Genomic DNA, 17,121 nt, shown 5'->3' on the forward strand with positions numbered 1-17,121 from the left:
TTATTATTATTATTATTTCTTTCAGTTTCAAGTGTGTCCCAAAAGCCTCTGTGTGTCTACCCCTGGACATCGCACTGATCTTTTTCAGAGAGATCCTAAACATGTGCTGATAACTGACTTCTTTGGAAGTGTACGGAAAGTGGAAATTACAACAGAGACTCTTAGTTTGCAACGGGATTCACAAATCACGGAGAGCAGGTATTTATCCAAGTCATTATGTGAATGGAATACTGTAAGCTCACAGTCTGGTGCATTTGTATGAGGTGTATTGAGACAAAGGTTGGTGTTTGTTCTCAGTTTGAGTTGTAAGCCAGGGGTTGTGTGTGTGTGTGTGTCTTTGTGTGAGAGGTTGAGTGAAATGGGTATGTGAAAACTTACTTATAATGTGTTTTTCTGTACTTACTTTTGAAAGGCAGAAATACCTTACTGGCATTGAATAATGACCCAGTTAATGGGTACTTTCCTGAGCCCTCTAACCGTTATTCAATGCTGCCCATTCTGTGGGACTCTCCTACTCTAGCAACTTCTGGATTGCCAAAGGGCAGTATGTAAATATTTCAGTTATGAAAACTTCAACGATTTAAAGTTGATGGTATGAATGTAGTAGGAATAAATTTTACAAACTAGCACAAAATGCTTTTCTTACGAAGATTCAGGCAGGATTTTACGGCCTGTTCTAAAATTCAAAGTCTTAGATTTTTTTCTTTTCAGTTTCCTATGGATGTTGGTTGGCTTAAGAAAGTATGCAGAGGCAGGTGAGACGCACAGCATGTCGCTTTTATTTCTCAGTTACGTGATAGCTTTCAAGTTACCTTTGTAACAATCACCAAACTCTAATGCTTCAGGTTAGCATGGCTCTTCTCAGATTCACCTAGAATTTCCTTTGAAGTTTAGCCTATACAGTACTGTTTACTCTCAGCCACTCACACCTGGATAACTGGTCTCCTTTATGGGCAAGGACAGTCTTCATACTTCTTACACTATGCTGTGTGTATTATAATTGGATACTAAAACCTGATTTCAGTGGAAGTTTAGAAAGTTTTGTCATATAGTCCAGAAAATTGGTTTTTTTTTCCTCATCAATTTTCTCTGTATTTGTTTGAAAAAAAAATTATTAGTGCAGACAACTGCCTTATTTTGCCTTTAAGGCTAAAATCAAATTTTAAAGCCAAATTCCAAAGTCTGTTGAATTAGCGCTCCCTCTAGTGTTTATAAATAAACTTAATTTCAGATGTTGCTATTTACCAGGTGTTTTATAATTACTGGTCTAAGTTGGGCAAGATGGTGCTCAGCTATGGCCCCGCCCAGCTACTTGAAAGCTCCAGCAGGAAGAGTGCTTGCACCCAGGACTTAATTAACTGTACAACGTAGGGAGACTCCTCTCTTAAAAACATAACTGATAAGCCTGGAGAGATGCTCAGTGGTTAAGAGCACTGAAGCTCTTGCAGAGGACCCAGGTTTGGTTCCCAGCACCTACATGGTGACTCACAACTGTCCATTTCTGGCCTCTGTGGCCATTGCATGCACAGATGCACATACATACATGCATGCAAAACACTAATACACATAAAATAAAAATAAATCTATAAGTATGACTGGCTACTTCATTCAGTAATTATGAGCATTCTTGTTGTGCTCCAGGAAGTTTTACATGGGTTTCCAAGTATTGCCTTGTGTGCAGGTGATGTTATGTGCAGATGTGAATGCAGCTGGAAGTTTATGTAAAGAAGAGCCTGTTCCCCCCAAATTAGGCATCCTAAGAAAGCTATTTTATGAAGGAAATTATGGGCTGTAGTGTGTATGTGCTTTCTCAAATTTTAGACCAGAAATATTAATACAGTGTTACTAAAAGTGCTATTTTTAAAGCTATGCTTTAAAAATATTTCAAAATATGGGAAACGGTGCAATATATTGGTTCAGAGTTTTGAAATTTATTTTGTGTAGTAACTTAGTATACACTGTTAATTCTGTGGAATGGGGATCATTAGTACCTAATGACTGGAGAAGCTGTAAAAATGAAGTCGTTTTTGTATGTTTTCTGAAGCTTAGGCATGTCAAGCAAAGTGAGGTCGTGGTGTCACAATGAGCTTGGGAGTGTGGCTGTCTCTGTGACACAACTCATCCCTTTAGATGTGTAACCCGGAAGTAGGATTACTGGGCTGGAAGGTAGTTCTGTTTTGATGTTTTCAAGGTACCTCCATTCTACTTTCTACAGCGGCAGCACTGCTTGTATCCACACTGTGCACAGGGCTCCCTCTCCCATGTTCTTGCCAAGCCGGTACGTCTTTGGTCTTTATGGTAAAGTCATTGCAGCAGTCGTGAGGTAGCATCTCCCTGTGGTGCTAATTTGTTTCCCCTGTGGTCCTAACACTGAGCACTTGCTCCACTAACGTGTTGACTGGTCTATTTGTGTTTTTTTTGACAAGTGTCCACTCAGATCCTGAGCTCAATGTTTAGGTGCTTTAGCTATTTGTGTTACTATGTAATTTAAATTTTGTCCCTGTATTAGGTACCTGGCTTGCAAATATTCTCCCATTATATAAATTATCTCTTCACTATGCTGATGTTTCTCCTGCTTCGTGGCGCATTTTAGGCCCATGTAATTCCATTCATCCACTTTTGTTTCTGCTGCCTGCGCTTTTATGGCACATCAGGAAGTCATTGCCAAGACCCTGTCAGGAAGCGTTTTTCCTGTTTTATTGTCGTTTTACAGTTTTATGTTTTTAATACAAGAACCCAGGGTCTTGTGCTGTTCCATTAGCCACACTTTAAGGTCCTGCAGTTTTAGGAGTTACCTTCAAGTTTTTCATTTATTTGAAGGTGATTTTGCATTTGCGGTGAGATAAGTACTGTACTATTCCAAGTGTGATCCGTAGTTTTCCCACCACTAACTTACTGAAGAGACTCTTATCTCGTGTGTGCTGTTAACGTCTTTGTTGAAGATCAGTTGACGTTATTTCTGGGTCCTTTGTTCTGTCCCATTTTTCTGTGCCTCCTGGGCAGTCATGAGATCCTACAACATAAAGTTATTGCTTCTTACAACCTATGCTGTATAGATAATGTGAACCCCAAAGAGGAGCTTGAGAGTTAAGCAAACACGTTGAAGGACATTTCCCTCAGTCTTACTTAATCCACTTGAGAACTTTGTGAAGCAGGCGTAATCTCACCATTTTATAGACGAGTAAGCAGACTGAGAAGTGTTGAGAAGCCTGTCCATAGGTACATGTCTAATAAACAGTAATGCCAGTTGATAACTCCTGGAATGCTTCAAACTCCTGAAATTGAAACACTCTTTGACTCATTCATATTTACCCTGAACTGCTTTGAATTACTTTAAAACAGACCATGCCTCCAATACACAAATAGAAAGGATGCAAAATATGAATTCTATAAAAGGATATAGTATAGAGTGTATTTAAATAAAATAGAAATAAGTGGGTTATTTCAAGGCAGATATTCCTGTAATCACCGGAGAAAGAAGCAGAGCAAATATGATAGCAGTCTGGCCTGCTCCTTGCCACTACACACTCAGCACCCTTGAGGTCAGCCCCGTGTCCGCAGTCTACAGTTTGCTCTTTTTTCCCTGTTTCAGTTTAGCCCCTAACGCTGTGGAATTCATTTATGTTGAATGTAGCTGTAGTTGCTTTTCTTTTTTCATTAAAAAACCCAAACTATCAGTACACATTGCATAAGTGTATGAAACTTTCAAAGAATAAAAATACCATTTAAAAATTACTTAAATAGAATGCTTTTTAGTGTACGTTTCAGGGTTTGGACATATGTATACCAGTGAATAACCATTTGGTCCATCACCCAAGGACTTCATGACTCTCTGTCAACTCTCTCCCCAGTGCTCTTAGAGGCCCCTCATCTGTTTCCTGGCCCCGTGGTTTTGCCTTTTGTAAAATATCCTGTAGATGGAGTCATGTATTGGATAATGTGTTGAGTCTGGCATTTGTCCCTAATGTAATCATTTGATTATCTGTGATACTGTATTTTTTACAGTACTTTAGACTCCTAAGTAATACACTTTTTTATGGTTATTTCACAATTTGTCCATTTAACTGAAGGGCATTTTCTTGGAGGTGTCTTCTAAAGACAGAGGCTCACTGTTGAGTAATTTATCCAGTTTATTTATACTTAGTGCCTTTTGTGAGGTGATCATTGCCTAACCTGAAGTCACAAAAACTTTTTTTCTAGAAGTTTATAGTTTCAAACTTTGTGATTGGGCCTTTGATCTATTTTGAATTAATTTTTTAGTATGATGTGAGGTAGCAGTTGAAATTAATTTCATTTATGAATTAGCTTGTCAGTTTTGTAAGGAAAGAAAGAAGCCCCCTGGAATTGGTATTGGGATTGGCCAGACTGTTAATTTGGAGAGTATGGCTAGCCTAACTGCATTAGGTTTTCCAACCTGTAAACATATCTCAACATTTATTAAATAGTTACTTTTTTGGTTTTGTTTTGGTCTTTTTTGAGACAAAGTCTCTCTTGGAGCCCCACCTGGCCTGGAACTTGCTATATAGACCAGGCTGGTCTTGATCTCATAGAGATCTGCCTGCCTCTGCCTCCTGAGTGCTGGGATTAAAGGTGTGTGCCACCACACCCATGTCTATGTATTTGTTGTACAATTTATTTTTCTAATGATTCTTTTGTTTAGTATCATATTGACTCTGGAGTTGATGAACCAAATCTCTTTGGAAACTGCAGCACATTTCTTTTCTTGACAAAGACACTGACACCCTGACTGCAGAATCTATGTAGGAATGTAGGGACCTGTCTTAGTGTATGCACCATCCAGCACGTGCAGTCTGCTGAGTGTGTACTTAACCAGGGTCACATCAGAAGCGAGAGGTACAGATTTCACAGAAACATCTCTCTGAGAGTTGGATAACATTAATTGTGAAGATTATGAAACTTTGTGATTGACTAATCACTGAACGTTGCTTGTAGTAAATTGATAAGACTGAAACTTATACTCAGAATCAATAAAATGTTGCAAGTAACAGCTGAAGAGTTTGTCCCTAACTTTTCTACATCCTACCATATTTTGAAAGGTGATTAATGAACTCACTAGTTGTATAATTCTATTATCTCAAGCATCTTATTTGGCCATCTGTTTTATTGTCTTATAATAGTTTGCCAGCTTAGTTATCTTAGATCTCATTAAAATGGAAGTTGAGAAGTTAGGTGATTCATTTGACATATAAAGGCACAAAACTAATAAGAAAGCTATCCATTTTGCAAATACTTGCATATAGTTTCAAAATGTGTTGAGCATTTCATAAATTCTTTAGTAATTTATTTTACTATCTGTAATGAACTAAAACTTGGATTGCTTTATGACTTTTAAGAGATTGATGTACACCTTTAATCCCAGCACTCAGGAGACAGTGACAGGTGGATCTCTGTGAGATCAAAGCCAGCCTGGTCTACATAGTGAGTTCCAGGTCAGCTGAGGCTACAGAGAGACCCTGTCTCAAAAAACAAAACAAAACAAAACAAAAACAAAACAACAACAAAAAAAACAACCAAAAACCAACAAAAGAGGCCAGTGTATTTGACCATTGTAGCATGGTGTGTTACAGAATCTCTTCTATAGAAACTGAACATGTACATGTGGAGGTTGGCAAATAACCCGTGTAGGAGAGGGCATGGTTTCCAGCTATTGTTGATTAAAAGTTCCGAAAGGTATCCAGTCAAAACTAGTTTTTATTTAAGCACTAAATGTTAGAATTAAAAGTTTTAAGTTGTGTATGATCTAAAAATTGTGTGATTATTTATGAATCACTGGACATCCATCCATTGGGATGTTTTAAGGATGCGTTTCTGAATAATGTACAAAAGTAGGTTGCAGGGTATCTAAGGTTTCTTTCAGTTCTTTGACTCCATGCTCTGTGGCTCTCCTGATTGTCATGTTAATTATGATACTGCTCCATTCCAGTAAATTAAGTCTGAATGTTGTCATGGGTCAAACTTGTCTGCATGTCTGTAATCTGATGCTGTAGGGAGTATTACAGTGAGATGCTCAATTAGAGTCAGTTCCTGGATTCACATCTTCTACCACTTGCCTACAAAATAACTGTGGGCAAACTACTTGAACGGCTCTCAGGTTCAGTATTTGTAACTTGATCTCATATGTGAAAAGTAAGATTCGGTGCTTCAGACACACTCGTGTTCTTAGTCCTTTTCCACGTTGAGAAAGCTGATCATGTGCGTTGGCAAAATACAGAGTTGTATTTACATTTCATCCATTTGCTTAGAAAATCTATTCTGCTTTTGTTGATCCAAGCTAGTTACTTCCTATTTGGAGTCTGTAGGAATGCTGTAAGGGTTGGGATGTTCTTACCAGAAGGTGGCAGCAGTATTTTATATTTGTACACAGCGGAGACTGTAGCTTTCAGTAAGCTGTGTGCCTCTTTCTCCAGCTCGCTGATGGAACAATGAATTGTCAGTTCAAAAAGGAATAGTAGGAGTTTCTCTGTATGTGAATTGTTTTGCTGTAAGAAACCTAACAACATTTTTTATTTATAAAAAAGCTAAATCTATAGATACTTTTGAATGCCAATTTTTGGCATATTTTAATATATGACTGCATATTATTAAACACTTGAACAAGAAATCGAAGTGTCAAAAATCTTAAGATGTTTATTTGAGGACTATTTGCTTTTAGTTAAACTTTATTTTAAAAGTACATTCAAATTTTAAGATTGACCTTATTTATTTTAACACCAAGAATGTAGGCTTTAAGTAGAACAAGAGGCAGAAGACATTTTAGTAATAATAATAAAAGTCTGTAATCCCAGTTTAGAAATTGCCATTTTTCTTGAAATTGTGGTGTGCCTTTTAATCTAGCCCTTGGGTATTGTACGGTTTGGGTGATGCCAGATTGCTGGCCTTTGGTGCTGGAAGACACCGGCCTGGCACTGTAGAGAGAGCATGGCAGAAGTGGACTTGCTCACAGTTTGGTCTAGTTACTTGCTTTCTGTCTTCATGCGCATTCTTTAACCTTCCAGAAACACGGATTTTTTTTTTTTTTTGTATCTGTGTGATGGTGGTTTTCTTGTCCTTCCGGGGATTTTGAGGACTGCAGATAACGTAGGTAAGACGAGAGTGCTTGTGATGTGGCAGTCCTCGGTCATGTTGCTCTCTTCCGTCAGTGTGGGGTGCAATGCAATGGTGGTACCCTTACCTGGTGCACTGTAGCCCTGTGTATCCAGCTTGATTTTTATTAGCCGTGCCACATACACAGGGCACCCTGCCAGGACTTGTTAACCTGGCGTTCTCATACTTAGCTGAGTAGTTGATGGTTTGAAGTCTATTTTGGAAGATTATGCTTTCAGGGATCCTTTCCCTAGTTTGCAAAATCTATTTGGGGGACTGGGGATATGGCTCACGGGTAAGAGCACTGGCTGTGCAAGCATGAGGGCCCAAGTTTGATCCCCAGCGTGTCGGTGAAAGCTGTGCATGGCTGTGCAAACCTGTAACCCCAGCACTTGGGGGTAGTGTGTGGAAAAAGGAGGATTGCCGGCTCCTGTTGAGCAGCCAGCTTAATTGAAAGCCATGAGCTCTAGGTTCAGTGAGATGCCTTGTCTCAAGGGGATAGATATGGCAGAGAGTTACAGAGTACGAAACGTGATGTCCTCCTCCAGCCTCCGTACATGCACACATGGTGCACACCCATAAATATGTGTGCATACACGTATACATCCCCCACCCCCACACAAATTTAAAAACCAAAACAAAGCAATTATTTTGGTCTGGGGATCTATCTCAGCAGTAGAATATTCACCTAGTGTTCACACAGCCAGTTCTCGTTTGAGCTGCAGATGGGTTTGCTCTACGTCCATTACTATTTGCCTCCTCCTTCAGTCTCAGGTCTGGTGTGCAGGTCCTCACGCAGTGATGTTCCAGGCTTTGGACTTTGTTAGTTCAATAAAATGATGACATTCATCTACTGACACTGTATCACAGGGAACATTATTATGGAATGCTTTGAACAATGAGCTTGATCAACTTCATTATAACTTCCCTAGAAGAGCCTTTCTGTGTTCCTTATCTGATGGCTTCAGCTTCTAATGTTAATTAATATTTTCTATTAGGGTTTCCCAAGAAGTGAAAAATAAACAAAAACTAATGAATTACAAGAGTTCATAGGATATGATCTCAGAGTAGTTAATTTGTCACATGGTGACTAATAGGAATGCTAGCTGATAATTACATTTTGCCACTGGCACAGTGATGGACCACATTTACGTGATTAGACTGTTTCCTGTCATAGATGGAGAGTGAGTTGGCAAGCAGTTTGAACTGAGTTTTATTAAAATTAGTGTATTAATATTTGTGATGGAGGCCTCTTAAAATTAGTTTTTAAAGTCAGCCTAGGAATGGTTTGGTGATGGCACTTTCATGCGCGTGTGTCATTCCAGGGCCGTTCTTATTTACCCCGTTTTATTGTCCTCCCTCCTGGGGAAGTCCTCCCTTCTGCCTTTATCACACGAATTCCATTTCTGTCCCGTCCATCTCATGGCCTAGTTCCTAAAGATGTCTTCTCCCCACTTGTGGCCCCCTTTCTACTTTCATGAACTGCAAACACCCCTCCCCTCCCCCCCCCACACAGAGTTTGAGTCTAGATTCTACGTATGAGAGAAAATATGTGTTATTCCTTCTGAGTCTGCCTTATTTTGCTTAATATAATGATTTGAGGTTCCATCCATTTTCCTGCAGATGTCATGATTTCATTTTTCTTATTGCATTCTGTGTGTGTGTGTGTGTGTGTGTGTGTGTGTGTTAGTGTGTGTTAGTAGTAGCAATTTCCATCTTGGAGGGAAGCTCATTAAGATACGGGATATTAAAAGGGAAGTAAAATGACAGGATGTTTTAAGGGGTGGGGAGGCACATTCTGTCCTGCAGGGAAGGTCCTTAAGCTCCGGGGAAATAACTTAGTAGCTTTAGGAAGTCCCTGAAACTGACCAGATTCACTAGTCCCCTCCCTCCCCAAGCATATCTAAGCCCTAAGACTGCTGAGGGACAGTCTCAGACGAGCTGAACTGACTGCAGGAAACAGACCAGCAGAACTGCCCAAGAGAGATGCTTTCCTGCATATTGAGCTCCTGCAGGCCGTGTAGTACTCTCTAAGTTTACAGCTTTTGAGAGCCATCCCCCATGCAGTGGTGGCTTTGGTGATGCAGTGGTGAGTCGTTTCCTGGCATAACCCCTCATTCATACTCCTGTAAGTAACCCTGATACAACTTGGTTCGCTCAATTGGGCTTTGGTCTGTCACTGGTTCTCTGTCTGGGGTGAGTAGGTGTTTGTTCACATCCCCCAGGAATAGTGTCACACAACAGTGTATTATATTTATCTGTTCACTCTTTGATGGACATTTAGGCAGTTTCTGTGTCTTCGTTATTATGAGCAGTGCTGTACTCAAAACGGATCGGAAGAGTTGTCTTACAGAAGTTTCATTGTTAGATTTTTGAGGAATTCCACACTGAGTTCTATAGTGACAGCCCAGTTACCTTCTCCCAATGAGTAAAGGTTCCTCTACATCAGCATTTGTTGTTATTGTCATTGTTATTATTTTTGATGGTAGCCATTTGACTAGGGTGAGATAGAATCTCAGAGCAGTTTTAGTTTGCATTTCTCTGATGCTTAAGTATGTTGAACACATTCAAGTATTTATTGGCTTTTTTTTTTCTTGAGAATTCTCTGTACAGTTCATTAGGCCATTTATTGATTGGAAGATTTGGGTTTTGGTGTTTCATTTTGTAGCTCTTTATCCTAGGGGCTAATTCTACCCAATGCATAGTCAGCAAAGCCTTCTCCCAGCCCCCGCTGCTTCTCCACACTGTGACTCTGTCCTTTGCTGAGCTAAAGCTTTTAAATTTCATTTGATCCCATTTGTCAAGTTTTGGGATTATTTCCTATGCTATTTGGAGTTGTTTTTTAGAAAGTGCTTGTCCATGCCTGTATCTTGAGAGCTTTCCCTATGCTTTCCTCTGCTGGTCTCAGAGTTTCTGGTCTTACTTTGAGGTCTTTGATCTGTTTTGAAAAACAGCTGTGCAAGGTGGGAAAGATGGATCTAGCTTCATGCCTCTGCATGTGGGCATCTGCTTCCCTGCACTATTTGTTGGAGAAAATGTCTTCTTTCCAATGTTTTTGACACTTTTATCAAGATTGGTGAGTGTGGCTATGCGAGTTTGCTTCCAGGTCCTCTGTCCTGTTCTGTTGATCTTCACATCTGGTTTTGTGCTAGTGCCAGGCTGTCTTTGTCACTGTGGCTCAAGTATAGATTTGAGGTCAGGTACGTGGCACCTTCAGCCTGCTCTTTCTCATTAGGGCTGCTTTGGCTGTTCAGGGTCTTTTGGGTTTTCACTTGAATTTTAGGGGCATTCTTTCTACCTCTGTGAAGCGCGTATTTATATTTTAAAAATTAAAATTTTAAAACATTTTTATTAATTTATTTTTTAAAAATATTTATCATTTTTATTTTATGTGTATGAGTGTATTGCATGTATATAAATGCACCTATGTCATGCAATGCCTGTGGAGGTCAGACGAGCATATCAGATCCCCTGAAACTGGTGTTAAAAACAGTTGTTAGCTGCCGTGTGGGTGCTGGGAACCAAACCTGGGTCCTCTGCAAGAGCAGCCAGTGCTTTTAACTGTTGAGTCATCTTTCCAGCCTGGACTTTGTTTCTTTTAAAGTGCCATTCAGAATATTTACTCAATCCTTACTGTGTACCAACCATTTTGCTGGATATACAGGAGAGACTGAAACATATATCCTGTACTTGTATTTGAAATTTTGCTGGGTATTGTGTTGAATCTGTAGATCACTTTTGGTAATATAGCCATTTTCACAGAATTAATTCTACCAGTCCGTGAGTGTGAGAAGTCTTGTCACCTTCTAGGTCTTTTTCAGTTTCTTTGATGTTATTAAATTTTCATTGTAAAGGTTGTAGAGGTCTTTCACCTATCTGGTTGTGTGTGTGTGTGTGTGTGTGTGCGCGTGTGTGTATGCCTGTCTGTCTAGTTCGTTCTTTGACAGTTTCATACACGTTTCTAGGTATTGCATTTCATTTTTTTGAAGCTATTGTGAGTGGTTTTTCTTTTCAATATCTTTCTTAGCAAGTTTGTTATTGATAAATAGGCTACTGATTTTGCATGTTGACTGTGTGTCCTGCCACTTTGATGCAAGTGCATATCAGGTCTTAAGAGTTTTCTGGTGGAATCTTTTGAGACCCTGTCGTCTTCTACCAGGAGGGATGGTTTGAGACCCTGTCTTCTACCAGGAGGGATGGTTTGACTTCTTCCTTCGGCCTTGTACTCCCTTCCCCTGTCTTACTGCTCCAGCTACAACTTTGAGGGCTCCACTGAATAAGAGCAGTGAGATGGGCAGCTTTGCCTCACTCCTGGTTTCAGGAGATGCTTTTAGTTTTCCCCATTGAGTGTAGTGTTGCCTCTAGGTTGTTGACATATAGCCATTGTTATGTTCAGGTCTGTGGCTTCAGTTCTGGTTTATTAGGGCTTTCATCTTGAAGGGATGGTTAAAAAAGGGTCAAATGCTCTCTCCGCATTGGTTGATGATTGTATGATTTCTGTCCTTAAGTCTGCTTATGTGTTCTAGAACATTTATGGATTTGCATATGTTGAACCAACCTTACATCTTGGATGAAACCAACTTGGTCATCATGTATGATCTTATTGTGTTCTTGAATTTGGTTTGCAAGTGTTTTGTTCGGAATTTTTGTGTATGTGCCCATGAGGGAAATTGGTCTATAGTTTTCTTTTTGTGTTTTATCCTTGTTTGATTTGCTATCAGGGTAATACTGGCTTCATAGAATGAGTTTGGCAGTGTACCTTCCTTTCTTGTTTTGCAGAACAGTTTAAAGAATACTGGTGTTAGCTCGTCCTTAATTAAAGTTTGTACAGTTTGGCAGCGAATCTGTCCAGTCCTAAGACTTTCTTTGTTAGGTGACTTTTCATTACTGCTGCAGTCTTACTGCTTGCTGTGGATCTGTTTGTGTTGTTTAGATCCTATTGATTTCATCTTGGTAGGTCGTAGCTGCCTTAAGAATGTACCCATTTCTAGTTTTGGGGAATGTAAGTTTTCAAATTACTCATTAATGATACTCTGGATTTTACTGGACTCTGTTGTAATATTCCATCTTTTCATATTTTTATTAATTTGGGTTCTTTTTTTTGACTAGTTTGGGTTGGGATTTATTAGTAGTATTTAATCTCTTCAAAAAACTTTCATTGATTCTTTGTTTTGTTTTCCATTTAATTAATTTCTACCTGATCTTTTAAAATTTTTATCACCTATTGCCTTTAGGTTTCGCTTGTTCTTGTTTTTCTAAGCCCTTGAGGTTCATTATTATGTTATTTATTTGGAATCTCCTTTTTCATATTTTATTTATTATTTTTATTTTATGTGTATGTGTGTATTGCCTGCATGTAGGTAAGTGCACCTGTGTTGTGCGGTGCCCGGGGAAGACAGAGAGGCTGTCGGATCCCCTGGAACTGGAGTTACAGACAGTTGTTAGCTGCCATGTGGGTGCTGGGATTCGAACCCGGGTCTTCTGCAAGAACAACCAGTGTTCTTAACCGCTGAGCCATCTCACCAGCCCCAGAATCTCTTTTTTTAGCGTAAACATTCATAACTTGTGGGAATGACTTTTACAAATATGAACATACAGAGTATGTCCCATTCCTGGCTGAGGGTCTAGTAGCAATTGATAGCTGCTGAGAGAGGACAAGTCGTTTCCCTACTGGTGTGCTACCTTGTAGGCTGACTAGGCTCATAGCCAAGAGCATTTGGAAACACAGATTAGACTGAGTAGGCCTTAACAAGAAGAGATAACACTAGAAGGCTATCTAGGGAGGTAATCAGTAGGAGAGAGGGAGGGTCTGAATATGATCTAATGCATTATAGGAAATCTTCAAATCAATAAAAATGTTAAAAACATGTGGACATGCTCTGGACAGGCAACGTTTGCTCAACCTTGTAACCAAGAAGTTTACCATGTATTTTGAGATCATTTAGCTTGTTTATAATGTTAACAAGCTTACTTGGCCTTGGGCTCCTCTTGTAAGCTAAAATATAGCTTTAATCCCTCACGACCTTCTTTGACCCAGAATAATGTTGTGCACATGCACGCACGTGTGCGCATGTTGTGGATATCAAGCAAGTGCTGCAGAAAGAGGGTGTTCATCTGGGAGCAATGAAGACTTTCCCATTTGTGTAGCAAAACCTAGTGGGATTGACACGATAGCATCTGTTTGTGCTGTGTGTGTGGTTCTAGGTCAGGAGGGGTAAGAAAGGGGAATTGCCGGCTCAGACAGATCCTTCCAGCTTTTCCTTCCCCATTTCATGCTGGATGTACAGGTTCATTAAGGAGAGTGAGGCCTCTGTTCAGGAACATGGTTCTGGAAGAAATCTGAAAGAACAGGTTCTCAGAACAGTTTGAATTTTATTCAGCCAAAATAGATGCAAAGAGTCAGGCTATGACTATTCTGACATTGCTGTGGTGTGGCATCACACTGCCACAGTCACTGCCAACCTTCCCTTGGCTCTGGCAAGTTGGCCTTTCATTTTCATATGATTCTAGGAGTTCAACATTTCCTCTGTGGTTTCTTCAGTGACCACTGATCTTTTAAGAATATCTTGTTCAGTAGTCAAGTATTGGTGTAGTGTTTCTTGCTACTGATTTCTAGTCTTATTCCACTAGAATCTGGTAAGATACACGATGAACTACCTCAGTGCTTTGTACTTTTTAAGACTTGCTTTGTGGCCTAGAATGTGGGGTTTTATAGAGTGTTCCATGGGCTGTGAAACTAGTATTCTCTATCTGTTGGTGTTGGGTAGGCATGTCCTTGGAGACAGTCACTCCTTCTACCCCGTTCAGTCAGCATCAGTTGCATGAGGGAGAGGGTCTAAGGACAGATGCTGAGGAGGCACTGAGAAAGCGAGGAGTCCTGAGGAAGCCAGGAAGCATGGAAAATGTTGCTGTCTTGGGTGGGCTGCTGGTGGGTCACTGGTGGGTGGGCAGATCTAGAAAGCCTAGCCAACATACAGGGAAAGAGCCCATGGGTGTATGCCTTTGTAAGTAACTTTATTTCAGACTTTATAAACTTTATACAAAAACCCAAGTGGAAGGCATGATGTGGGTTTTGTAGGTCTTCATTAGGACCACATGGCCCTGGGATCCCACAGAGCGAGTGGGTCTCCCAGGGGAGAATTTGGCACAACAGTTGAATAAAGTATTCCATAGCTGTCTCTTAGGTCCATTCCATATGTGGTACAGGTTAAATCTGAGGTTTCTTTGTTGACATATGTATAGCCCATGTACTGATGAGAACAAGGTACTGAAGCCACTCACTACTGTAATTCCAGGGCTCACCTGACCTTCTAACCCTGTAGCGTTTGTTCTATGGAATTGGAAGCCCCAACATTGGTGCACATGTGCTTAGGATTTCAGTTGCTCTATCTTCTTGATGAATGGTTCCCTTTGTTAATATGTCTTGCCACCATGGCTACCACCCCTGTTCTGGGGATGGAGCATTAGGCCCTTGTGAGTGATAAGCAGGCGTGCTGCCGCTGAGCCATGCCCCCACCTATAGTGACCTTCTGTATCTCTTCTAAGATTGGTTTGATGTGTGCTTTGTCAGCTACCAGAAAAGTGATGCTAGCTTATCTTTGACTTCCATTTGCCAGTGAGTTGCCCCTTTTTACCGCAGATAGAGAAGCACAGCTGACTCTGATGGCCTTTGGCATTCAGTTTCAGATTCATCAGAAGGAAACATTTCTCAAAAGAAAACTCTGCAGTACTGCAAATGAGATGTAGTCCTTCCCCTTTTCCAGGATAAGAAGTTAATATAAATGAGGTAGAAAGGTGGTTTAAATTAATAATGAAGAATAAGTAATTGACTTCACATTTGGGGTTTTTGCTAACTAGATTTTTCTGAAAAACTCTTGTAAACTATCTAAAGACTTTAAACTCACAAAAACAAACTTTTTAACAGAAAGTAGGTGTGTAGCAGGTGCTTCTCGATGAGAGCCTTGCAGACTTTTCCATACTGGACTAGAGCTGCCTATCTAACCCCCAATCCCCACTCCTCACCCTCTACCCCATTCATTGGAAGGGCTCGAGCTTTCTGCAGTGATTCCCCATGGGAGCAGCTGGTATTCTAAATATCAGTTGACAAGGAGTTGACTCTGTTTTTGTGAGTCTTTTTAAATTTCTATAAGAGGAGAGAGTGTCAGTGGGTGCGGGCTGTATTCTGATGTCAGGCTCATGTGGTAGATGGTTGTAATTTCCTTCTTGGTCCAGTCCATGCTGTGTCCAAATGTATTTTATCCAAATGTGTCTTTACAGGTTGCTATGTCCCTTATGCTGGTCTGTTTATCGTGAGCAGAAAGTATTTGCAAGAACCAGTTGCTAAGTAGTATTCCTGAACAGGAAGCTTAAAGAGAGCCTTGCATCAATGCAGAAATCTCTTGGAGAAAACCACAAAAGGAGCTGAAACCCAAGTTTTAAGAGACAATGACTAAGTTAGATTCACTGACATATAAACCTGGAGGATTGACTGAGAGTGGTTATGTATGAGGGTCAGGCCCAAAAGCATGGATCCATTGTGGGTAGGTGGGCTTTCACATCTCATACAGCATTTTATATATATGTATATGTGTATGTATATATATATATACACACACATACATTATATATATAATGTTTATTATTGTATGCTAGAAAACATAAGCAGCAACAGTTATTATCAACATTAAGAATAGTCATCATCTTTATGGAGATTATTATAAATTATAGAACATGAAGAACCATATACATAAATGGAGTGGTAGACTGTATTCAGAGACAGGAGTAAATTGCGATCATATAACTTCATATGGGGTACGTATAATACAACTGCTTTCTTGTTTCTGGTATTTAATAAATGTCCAGAACTATTCTAGGTACTTTGAAGCCACTAACTTGATTGACTCTCAGAAGAGCTGCTGGGCTGGAAGCCATTTTATAGTTTCTTGCCGTACAGAAGTTGGTCAGTGCAGGCACTAACTGTCCCACTGGGAACCATTATGTCCTTCTAGGATTTCATGGAACTTAAGAAGCTTCTTGTCAAGCTCCCATTGACTGGTAGAGGAGCAAGAGTAGCCCAAGCTGTTTAGAGGAGTGTGGACACAGTGAATGGGGAGGAGACATCACTCTGTCCCTCAACTGAACATTGTTCATCAAAGCAGTAGTACTGTTGGAAATAAAGTGATTTGCTCGGTTCAGTAAAGATGAAGCTGATTATAAACCTCTAAAGGAGACCCGTGTATAGCAATACACAGTAGACAGGGTTTTTGTCTTTTGAGATGCAGTCTCACTAGGCAGCCCCAGCTGGCCTGGAACTCGCTATGTAGATCATCCCAGCTATCTTGAACTCCCAGAGATCTTCCTGCCTCTGCCTCCCAAGTGCTAACAGTAAAGGTATACATAACCACACCCTGCAATGTCTTTTTTTTTAAATTTAAGACAATGGTATAATTTTTTAAAATTATTTATTTAATAACCATATAATGAGAAGAAGCATTTCATTGCAACAGCATTGACATATTCAATAACAATTTCCAGACTCGCTATGTAGATCATCCCAGCTATCTTGAACTCCCAGAGATCTTCCTGCCTCTGCCTCCCAAGTGCTAACAGTAAAGGTATACATAACCACACCCTGCAATGTCTTTTTTTTTAAATTTAAGACAATGGTATAATTTTTTAAAATTATTTATTTAATAACCATATAATGAGAAGAAGCATTTCATTACAACAGCATTGACATATTCAATAACAATTGCCTGAGCTAAGATGCATCTGTTTCAAAATTAGCTGTAAGTTTTTAGGTTTACATTGAATTAATACGGTTATACAATATTGTACTCTGTATAAACCCTATAAGACATAAAATTAAATGAGGTTTTAACCTTTAAAAAAGATCTCCATATCATTATTAAAATACACAATTTCACACAGAAAAATTCATTTTAATGCAATTGACATTAAGATGTTTGCACATGCGTTTCTAATCTCTATATATCTGATTATTACTAGTCACAGTCA

At 39.7% G+C, this 17,121-nt stretch overlaps 1 protein-coding gene across 5 annotated transcripts in view; it reads left to right on the forward strand.

Moving 5' to 3' along the window:
• Positions 1-17,121, forward strand: part of Pigk (phosphatidylinositol glycan anchor biosynthesis class K) — a 132,625-nt gene that overhangs the window by 44,636 nt on the left and 70,868 nt on the right. For all 5 annotated transcript variants that reach the window (XM_008848653.3, XM_029553824.1, XM_008848654.3 and 2 more), the window contains one exon: positions 26-198. In XM_008848653.3, coding sequence (XP_008846875.1) covers positions 26-198 — 173 coding nt within the window. The remainder of the gene's footprint in view (positions 1-25; positions 199-17,121) is intronic.

The sequence above is a fragment of the Nannospalax galili genome, unplaced genomic scaffold (assembly GCF_000622305.1).
Source record: "Nannospalax galili isolate Female #2095 unplaced genomic scaffold, S.galili_v1.0 scaffold1124, whole genome shotgun sequence".
NCBI classification, from domain to species: domain Eukaryota; kingdom Metazoa; phylum Chordata; class Mammalia; order Rodentia; family Spalacidae; genus Nannospalax; species Nannospalax galili.